An 11,102-nucleotide genomic window follows, 5' to 3' on the forward strand; every position below is an offset into this window, starting at 1 on the left:
AAGATACTCCAAAACCTCAACAGCAAAAAGACAAATAACCCAATTAAAAAATGGGCAAAGGATATGAACAGGCACTTCACCAAAGAAGATATTCAGGCAGCTAACAGACACATGAAAAAATGCTCACGATCATTAGGCATTAGAGAAATGCAGATCAAAACTACAATGAGATACCATCTCACCCCAACAAGGCTAGCATTAATCCATAAAACACAAAATAACAAATGCTGCAGAGGTTGTGGAGAGAGTGGAAGACTTATACACTGCTGGTGGGAATGTAAAATGGTACAACCACTTTGGAAATCGATTTGGCGCTTCCTTAAAAAGCTAGAAATAGAAGTACCATACAATCCAGCTATCCCGCTCCTTGGAATATATCCTAGAGAAACAAGAGCTGTCACATGAATAGATATATGCACACCCATGTTCATTGCAGCACTGTTCACAATAGCCAAAAGATGGAAGCAACCTAAGTGCCCGACGATGGACGAATGGATAAACAAACTATGGTATATCCACACAATGGAATATTACACAACGATAAAGAGCAATGATGAAGCTGTGAAACATCGTATGACTTGGTGGAAGCTAGAACTTATTATGCTGAGTGAATTTAGTCAGGCACAGAAGGACAAATACTGTATAAGACCACTATTATAAGAACTCAAGAAAAGGTTTAAACACCGAAGAAAACATTCTTTGATGGTTACGAGGGTGGGGAGGGAGGGTGAGGGTTTTTCAGTAACTAGATAGTAGATAAGTATTATCTTGGGTGAAGGGAAGGACACACACACTACAGGGGAAGTGAGCACAACTGGACTAAACCAAAGCTAAGAACTTTCCTCAATACAATCAAATACTTTGAGAGACAGAGTAGCAGGGATGCGGGGTCTGGGGACCATGGTTTCAGGGGACATCTATGTCAATTGGCATAACAAACCTTATTAAGAAAATGTTCTGCATCCTCCTTTGGTGAGTGGAGTCTGGGGTCTTAAAATCTTGCAAGCAGCCATCTAAGATGCATCAATTGGTCCCAACCACTTGGAGTAAAGGAGAACGAAGAACCCCAAAGACACAAGGAAAGTATTGGCCCAAGAGACAGAATGGGCCACATAAACCAGAGACTTCATCAGCCTGAGACCAGAAGGACTAGATGGTGCCTGGCTACCACCAATGAACGTCCTGACAAGGAGCACAACAGAGGGTCCTTGATGGAGCAGTAGAACAATGGGTGCAGAACTCAAATTCTAGAAAGAAGACCAGACGTAATGGTCTAAGACTGGAGGCGCCCCAGAAAGCATGGCCCCTGGTCTCTCCATCACCCCAGAACTGAAACAATTTCCAAGGCCAACTCTTCAAGCAGGGATTGGACTGCACTGTGGGACATAAAGTGATACTTGTGAAGAATATGCCTCTTAGACAATTAGATATAAGAGACCAAAGGGGCGGCTTCTGTCCAGAGGTGAGAGGGGAAGGCAGAGAGAGTTAGGAGCTGGTTGAATGTTCATGGAGAATCAGGGGCGGAGGGGAGGATTGTGCTGTCACAGAATGGGGTGAGCGGTTGGGGTCTCATAACAATGTATGTTAAAAATTCTGTATGGGAGACTAACTTGAAGTGTAAACCTCATTTAATTACAACAATAAAAAAAAATATGTCAAGGAGAAAAAAAAAAAAACTCACACAACAGGTGTTGGTGCAGTGACTGTATTGCAGTGGGCCCTTAGCTCCTCAGCCTCACTGGGTACATCATAAATATATATATGAAACTTGAAAAACAAGCTTAACTCAGAAGAGAGGATGTTCATTTCAGGATTTCTTCCTTAAATAAAGAACACCATCTTCATCCTTGCCATAAAATGGCTTTGTCATCAGGACAAAATAAACACCAAGTAAACGGTGAAGTATGGAGAGACACAAAGGTGAGGGTGAAGTGACAAAGGTCTCAAGATGTCAAGAGCTGGAGCTTTTCCTCTTTCTGAAAAACATTTTTTTAAAGAGAGACGTATTCGCTTTTCCTTTGTGAGAGTGGTTTAGAATGTTCATTGGAGAAAAAAAGGCCATTTATGAACTGCCTTCAACCTTTCTTTGGCTTGTCACACCCCACTGTGTTGATTTCAGAGCCTGAGCCATACGCTGAGTGAATAGGGACGCAGAAGTAAACCTCAGCATCGCAATTTGCATTTGCCGGTGTAATTTTTCTTTATCTGCTGAAGTTAATTGCTTCTTTTCTAGGAAAAAAAAAATGTATTTTTCACTGTCTTACCTATGCTTCTCCATAGGAAGTTTACTATTATCTTTAAGACACACTGCCTCACTCAACTTATAATTTTTCTCATGTATAATTAATGTTTTCCCATATTGTCATTTTCTTTAATTTTAACCATAAAAGGTATATGTAATTATAGCAAATGAAGACGCTGAAGTAATGTTTGTGTCAGAGAAGTATCTAATGATGATTCTAGCTTTAGAGTATCAGTTGAAACTTAGCCCACATCTGTTCCCCTTTTTTCCAGGTTTCCATTTCTATTCCAGTAGGACTGGAAATCAGACTCTTCTTTTTGGTTATCTGATTGCATTTCATTATTAAGAAACCAGTGGTTAAATAAGTGTGAGGGAGATGTTTAGAGTAATTAAAAACATTACCCTGATTGCTTATGAAGAAATCCGTGAGTTTTCTTCTTTTAAAGACCTCAGGACTAACAGCTACATTTCATTTGACCTGTCACTTGGTGTGGAAATCTTTGTGGTATAGTGGTTAAGAGCTATGGCTGTGGACTGTAAAGGTCAGCAGTTCAAATCCACCAGGTGCTCCTTGGAAACACTATGAGGCAGTTCTATCTTGTCCTATAGGGTTGCTATGAGTCAGAATCAACAGTAGTGTTTTTTTGTTTGTTTTTAATCACTTGATATTAAAATGGGAAAAAGTGTACATCTAAGTTGATTTTCAGTTTTCTGACTAGAAAGAGTATATAACATTCATGACCAAATTATTGACCACATGACACGGGGTAGTATGATGCAAGATATTAAGCAATAAAAATACATTGTTTGGGAACTATGCAAATGTATAGAAAAGTAAATCATTTTCTTTGAATGGCATGACTACTGGCAAAGTAGCTCTACTTCAGCCTGATAAAGCAGCACCACCTACTGTACACATGCTTTATTTTATGTATAGGAATTCTTTGGTACTAGAAACTGATCTCTATAGGGCTCAACACAAAATAAAATCAATTTGCAGTCTGTTATGTTTTAAGATCTACATTTCAATTCAATTTATTGAAATATTTGTCTTCCTAGTGTGTGTGTTCTCAATATCCATTCATACTAAGAACAGCAATTAAAAAGAGAGAGTGGGAGAGAGAATGCAAGATAAACAAGAGAAAAGAATGCAGATATAAAAAATATATAGGAATATTGGGTATATATAGGGTATGTGTCTTTTATTCTGAAAATGTCTGCTGTACCACCATGTACGCTTATCATTGTACTAATGACATAAGGATCAATAGTTAACCAATATTTGCATAAATTGATCTATTGTCCATATTTCATCCTAGGATGCCTATATGTGGGTCATTAATTAACTCATTACAGATTTAACAACTCTTCATTGAATTTCCCTTTCTCTAGTGTTTCTTATTCTTATCATAACTCTTAATTCCCCAATATTTTAAAAATAATATACTCCTAATGTTCCCAATGTATTTTATAATATGGCATCACATAGATATTAATATGGAGGGTTAATAAGAACATGTATTTTTGTTAAGTTGAGGTCATTAATTAGTCTTTATTTTGGTTGATTTTACCTAGTCTATTACACTACAACATAAGATAAGTGACAGTAGGCATGGTGCAATGGTGATTACAATACTTTTTATTGTTCCCTATAACTCAGGAGTTCTGGTTGTGCAGTGGTTAAGAGCTATGGCTGCTATCCAAAAGGTCGGCAGTTCAAATCCACCAGCTGCTCCTTGGAAACCCTATGGGGCAGTTCTTCTCCCTCCTATAGGGACGCTATGAGTCAGAACCAACTGGACAGTACATAACAACAACAACAGCATAACTCTTTCAAGGTCTTAACTAGTTATTGACCACTCATATCACTCACTATGGTGCTTATATTTTTGTGCTGAAAATATCATATGATTTCAGATCGTGCCTCATCAGTAATGTTGCAGCTTGCACTCCTTCATATTAAATGTATTTGTCATCCTGCTATTAATTTCTTTATATTTTATGAAAAGCTACACAGTCCAGAATTTATAATATTTGGCATTTGTCAGGGTTTTGATTTTCAAATAAACTGAAATAGAAGATAACTTGTTTCTGTAAGGTATGGCAAAGTCGTAATTGTGTAATTGAAGCATGTAAAAATCTAGATGTATAAATAGCACAGATGGTTTCAATTTTGTATCCTGATTTGAAGGAACGCTATTTGAAATCCAAATACTCTCAGAAACTTGATTTTCTCATTTTTGTCTCTATATGAAAGGACTTATTATATTTATTGTAACTTTGCTCCTTCAACTGAAACTTACTGAGTGTCTATTCTATGTTGGGTACCATGCTAGGTTCTGGAGATTAAGTGATTAAAAATTAAACTCTTTGCCCTCGATGAACCCACTTCTAGCAGAGAAAACAGCAAGGGTAGCCTTGTAACAGTAAGGGCAGGGTACTGTGGGCACAAAAAGAGGTGAACTCAACGTGTCCTTCAGGAGCAAGGGAGGGGAACATTGGGAAAATCATACAAGTCTTCCTGGAAGAGAGAAAACCTGAATTAAGTCTGCAGAGGAGATAAATTTTAAGGCAAATAAGTAAAGGAAGAGATGGGGTTTGTAAAGGCACTAAAATCAGACAGCAATAAGTGTTTGGGGACATATATGCTTTTCAGTTCATCTGGGTCTTGAAATTGCAAGTGAAGAAGTTCTAAGAGATGAGGGTTGAACAAGTAGGCAGAAGTCAGATAATGGAGGATATTTCAAGAACTGGTACTTTTTTCTGAATGCTTCAGTGTTTTTTAAAGTATGATAAGTAAGGAAGTGTGGGAATGAGTGATGTGATGGGATTAGAAAACTCACTCTAGCAACACTCTTGAAAAGGGATTTTAGAAAGGTATGGCTGAAGGTCAGAAGCCCTGATTGTACAGTGGTTAAGCACCAGCTGCTAACGAAAAGGTCAACAGTTTGAACCCATCAGCCGCTCCACAGGAGAAAGATGTGGCAATCTGCTTCCATAAAGATTACAGTCTTGGAAACCCTACTTATCGGGCAGTTCTACTCTGTCCTATAGTGTCGCTATGAGTCGGAATCTACTTGAAGGCAACAGGATCGCTGGCGAGACAGATTAGTTAGGTGGGGGCTAGGACGTGATCCAAGTGAGAGCAATAAAGGATGATGGGAAAGGGCAAGGGGAAGATGATATTACAGTAGTAGAACCAATTTAATGACCAAGTAAATGTAAAGACTTCAGAAGGAGTTTAGGAAAACTCTAGTTTCCAGCGTGGAAGAACTTGGTGGTGCCATCCACTAAGATAAAGTGGCACAAATCAGAGATAAGCAGAGAGTTCTACTGAAATGTGTAGAGTACATCCAAGTGCAGAGATTCAATGCGTGACTGGCTGGTTATAGACATCTAGAGTTTAGAGGAGAGATTTGGATTGGAGATCTTCAAATCTAGTCTTTGTGAATCCTTCATAATATGTATAACTTCACTGAAAAAAAATAAATAAATTGGTTCTATTCTCCAAGACCTTCCTTCATCTATCCTACTGTTCTTACATCCCCCCCCCCCCACAGAGGACTGGTATGAACAGTTGTATCCCCTCATCCTTACCCTGAAAGACTGCATGGGAGAAGTGGTGAACCGAGCGAAGCAGTCACTGACGTTTGTGCTCCTTCAGGAACTTGCATACAGCTTGCCTCAGTGTTTGATGCTGACCTTAAGAAGAGACATCGTCTTCAGTCAAGCAGTAGGTGCCTGTTGTTGTTGATACAGTGCTAAATTGTTAACATGCTATCCCTGATGAAGATAAAGTTCTTTATTGGCAGTTTTAGTTTGGAAGTACTTCTTAAAGTTTTGGTGCCCAATTTTTCTTATTCATAATAAATATGAATTTATTATCATATGGAACCATCTTATAAGACCCTAAGTATTTATTTCTGAAAAGAGGTGGCCACATGTCTGCCGCGTACATTCGTCTTCATGTGGCATGGGGTCTTTGGAGGAAAGGGTAGCTTAGGCAGCTGTAGTATTATGCCTAGGGGTTCTACACACAGTGTAAGGAAATGGGACTGCTGCTTTGCACTGTAAGTGGCTAGCCAGGACTAGCAAAAGGGATTGGTTGCAGTGCTCTATATAGTTCCCCTGTGCATCCTAGGTCAGGGTCTCAGACAATGATCTCCTCCTCTTTTGTTTGTAAAATAAGTTTGCAGGGCAGTAAGGCTTACATGGGAGGTTTGACAGGACCATCTGCCTTGCCTACTTTAAACCCCACTCAAGATGCCAAGACTGACCTCCACCACAGTGACTGTGCAGTTGCCCCCCCTTCTCCCCACCCATCCACACCCCTATAATTAAGTTTTATAGACACAAGATATGGATGGAAGGAGAAAGAGGACCTCTATTTTTAAACATTTACAGACAGTGGGAATATTTTAACCAAACGATCCTTGTCCCCATCTCTTTCTTGGATGCTCCAATGGTCAATGGAGCTAACCTTTTCAAGCATTATGCTCTGCCTTATACATGTTTCTTCACTGTGTCCTTTCAATGACTCTGTGAATGAATGCTGTTGGCACTATTCTGCATGTATTAAAAAAATAAGATTTGGAAGTGTTAGCTTTTTATGGTCTCACTGTTAGAAATTATCAGAGAGGATTTAAAGACATTTCAACCTAACTCCGAAGCCCAGGCTTTTTTGCCTTTCACAATGCTACCTTCCTTAAGCTGTTTTCTGCAAGCCCTTGCTAGATCAAAGACTGTCAACTTCTTTTAATATGTATATATAAACAGTTGTAGTTTTGTTATAAAAATTTGAAATTTTAAAATTCAATCTATGATGCCTCAAAAGCCTTAAAATATGTTAAAATTAAACTGATGAGTTTTCTGGCCTCTATTAATTTCTTTAATATTTGTTTAGCTTGCTGGATTGGTCTGTGGCTTTATCATCAAATTACATACAAGTTTGCGTGACCCTGCCTTCTTAGAGCAGCTTCAGACAGTCGGCTTGATAGTACAATATGAAGGACTGCTAAGTACATACAGTGAGTATTGCTGTAGTGCATGCTAAAATCATATTCATATTCATAGGGATATTTGATCTATAGATTTTCCAGTTAAATATCAAAACAAGAAGTAAACCTTCATTGCATCAAGTATTGCAGAAATAATATAACCTTTTAGTTCTTTGCATTCATTCACCTTATAACTGTACTTTTACCTTCATTCTGTTTTGAAAATGGAGTTATAGATTTTTTCATGGTAGAGTCCTGAGCTATCTGGCTTTTTTTTTTTTTTTTTTTTTTTAAATACAGAAGTCTCTTTGCCAACATAGGTTCAATGACTTTGTTTTTAAAGTCCCAATCTTTTAATGTCTAGAACTAGGCTGTTCAATACAGTAGCCACATGTGGCTGTTGAGCACTTGAAAGTGTCTAGTCCAAATGAAGATGTACTATGCATACACCAGTTTTCAAAGACTAGTGAAAAAGATTGGAAATATTTCATTAATGATTCTCATATTGATTTACATGTTAAAATTATATTTTATATTTTGGGTATATTGGGTTAGGGGAAGTATACTATTAAAGTTAATTTCACCTTTTTATCTTATTCTTTTAAATATGACTACTAGGAAATATAAAATTACATATGCGCTATATGTGTATGTAATATATATACATATATATATATATATATATATATCTCCAATATAGTCTATTGGAGAGCACTGGTCTAGAATCTTACTTAGTTACCTTCTTCTCAGGACTTTTTTGTCAACGTATTGATGAATATAACCAGTATGAGCCCATGTCAGTGATTTTTGATTCAATCATTGCTATTATTTCTAGAAATAAAATATCAGTCCTGCTCATGGACAGAGATCTGCATGGTGTTTTGTGTCATAACCTGGTTGAATCGTCTTTCTAGCCTCCCAGCAAATGTGTACATACTTCCTCCCCTTAAAGGGTATATTGCCTGCTGGAGTCCATTGAAATGGTTCTTATTTCACCGATAAAAACCTTCAGCCTCTGAGGAAAAGCTTTTAGAATGGATTCACTGCATTTATAAACTCATTCACTAAAATGTTAGACCCAATTCCAGCAGGGAGGCATGGTAGCTACTGACATTTTCTTCAAATAGCATGTTTGTAACTAAGCATCTTTTCCCTTGTTTAGGTGATGAAATTGGAATGCTAGAGGACATGGCTGTTGGCATTTCAGATTTGAAGAAGGTAGCATTTAAAATAATTGAAGCCAAATCTAATGATGTCTTACCAGTTATAACAGGAAGGCGGTAAGTGGTGCCCATTTCCTGAAGTACAAGCTTTGCTAGACATGTTGTATTAATTCCTAAAAACGGAACCAACAGGAATTCAGCTTTTGTTTGGGAATTTTTCTTTTCTTCTCTTTTCCTTTCTGGTGAGAAATAAATACAGGTGTCATGACAGGGGAAGATCTTGAAAAACTCCTGGAATTCTCATAAGTGTTTGTAAATTGTGCTGTAGTAAGGTGAGTAGGGTAATACCCTACCCCCGTCATGAAATATGAGAAATTTAAAAAGAAAGCATGCATGAGAAGAACACTTTCCTTTTTATTACTATCCAGTTTAAAGCCCTGAATGATTTTACTCTTGTGGGAATCGTTTGGTTAATAGCATCATAATTCTTGAGACGACTTTAAATTAAATTCAGTTAAAAGCAGCAACATTCTAGAAAAGATGTATTCCTATATCAGGGGCATATACCACCATTTTTCTTATTTATTTTTGATGATTCACTCTCAGACTGTGAGATTTCCAAGAAGAGTTTTGAATAAATAGCTTCAAAGGTCAACATTTGATAGACAAAATATCAGAAATAATTAAGAAAAATGATGGTGTTTAAAATAAACCTTCAACAGAAGAGTTATGTCCTGTGGTAAATCATTTCAATCAGAATTTCTCCAAATTTCAATCATTCTCGTGTTAGGACTTTTAAATGCTGTGTGAAGATATTTAAAACTTGAAACATTTTCAGGTCAAAATATATATATATATATATATATATATATATATATATAAATGAATGAAAGGGAGTTTATTATATAGAAGCCCTTACCAACATCATGGTTGGTAAAGTAGAGGGTCAGTGAAAATAAGAGAAACTGTCAATGAGATGGACCGACACAATAGTCAAAACAATGGACTCAAACATATCAACGATCATGAAGATAACACAGGACTAGAAAACATTTCATTCTGTTATACATGAGGTTGCTATGACTTAGAATTGACTCAGCAGAACATAACAACAACAATCTGAAGTAGACTGTAATAATTAAAGATGTATATTGCATCTTTATTTAAGTCATAAGAAGGTAATAAAGTAGGATCAGAAAAACAGTAAGACAGATGTGTAGAAAACAAATATCAAAATGACAGACAAAAAATCCAGCCATTATAGCAATTATCTTAAATTCACTTGATTAAATATCTAAGATAAGGAAGAGGTTTATTAGATTTGAAAAAAAATAAACAAGATAAAACTTTATGCTGCCTACAAGAGACATAGATTGCATTCATAGACACAAATAAGTGGAAACTAAAAGAAGAAAAAAAAAAGGAAAAAGATACACCATGCAAACAGTAACCATGAAAAAGCTAGTATCAGACAAAATAAACATTAACACTAAAATTACTAGTAGAGACAAAGAGGTACATCTTTTGATGATCAAAGGAGGATATACAAATTATAAATCTATTTCCACCTAGCAACAGAACCCCAAAATACATGAATCAAAAAATGACAGAAATGAAAGGACAAAGAGATACTCCAGTAGTAATATTTTAAGACTTCAATACCCTACTTTCAATGATTTATAAAACAGCTAGATAGACTATCTGTAAATATACAGAAGCCGTGAACAATACTGTCAACCAAATTGACCTAAGAGACATCTATAAAACACTTCTGGAAACAAAATCAGAATGCATACTCTTTTCAAGAATACCTGGGATATTCTTCAGGATAATCTATATAATGGGCCATAAAACAAGTCTAAAAGCATTGACATCACACAAAGTGTGTTATCTGACCACAGTGGAATTAAATTAGAAATCAACAACAGATATAATTTGGGTAATCCAAAAATATTTGAAAATTAAACATTTCTAAATAACCATTTGAAATAGCTCAAAAAAGAAATAACAAGGGCATTTATGAAATATTTTTAATTAAATGAAAACAAAACACAACAAATGAAAATTTATAGGATGCAACAAAGGCTGTGCTTAGAGGAAAATTTATAGCTTTAAATGCCATTTTAGAAAGAAAGGTCTCAAATCGATAATATAGCACCTTAAGAAACTACAAAAAGGTGGAGAAGACTTAAACAAAAATGAGCAAAAGGATGGAAATAATGAAGATTGAAGCATACATTAATGAAATAAAAACAGAAAAACAAGTGAAAAATCAGTGAAACCAAATATTGATTCTTTGAAAAGATAAAAAAAAAAAAAAAAATGACAAATGTTAAGCTAGACTGATGAAAAAAATATGAGAGAAGACACAATCACCCAGATCAGAAATGAGGGTAGATACATCACTACTGACTCTACAAAAATTAAAAGAATTATTAAAGAATACTATGAACAATTATGTGACAACAAATTAGACAACGTAGATGAAATGGACACATTCCTAGAAAGACCAAAACTACCAAAACTTACTCAGGAAGAAATAGAATATTTGTCTAGACCTATACAAAATAAAAAGAGTGGAGGACTTCCGGCAAGATGGCGCTCTAGGCAGAAACACCACGCCGTCCCTCCACAACAAAGATCCGAAAAACTAAGCCAAACAGAGAATCAACAATCCTGAAACCCTAGAACATCAAATGA

The 11,102-nt window shown here is 36.2% G+C and overlaps 1 protein-coding gene across 10 annotated transcripts in view; it reads left to right on the forward strand.

Annotated features, from left to right (window-relative positions):
• The window catches only part of INPP4B (inositol polyphosphate-4-phosphatase type II B), a 961,283-nt gene that overhangs the window by 847,611 nt on the left and 102,570 nt on the right, over positions 1 to 11,102 (forward strand). For all 10 annotated transcript variants that reach the window (XM_023739719.1, XM_023739717.1, XM_023739718.1 and 7 more), the window contains 3 exons: positions 5,803 to 5,975; positions 7,146 to 7,269; positions 8,402 to 8,519. In XM_023739719.1, coding sequence (XP_023595487.1) covers positions 5,803 to 5,975; positions 7,146 to 7,269; positions 8,402 to 8,519 — 415 coding nt within the window. The remainder of the gene's footprint in view (positions 1 to 5,802; positions 5,976 to 7,145; positions 7,270 to 8,401; positions 8,520 to 11,102) is intronic.

Source organism: Trichechus manatus, unplaced genomic scaffold, assembly GCF_000243295.1.
Source record: "Trichechus manatus latirostris isolate Lorelei unplaced genomic scaffold, TriManLat1.0 scaffold00139, whole genome shotgun sequence".
NCBI lineage: Eukaryota > Metazoa > Chordata > Mammalia > Sirenia > Trichechidae > Trichechus > Trichechus manatus.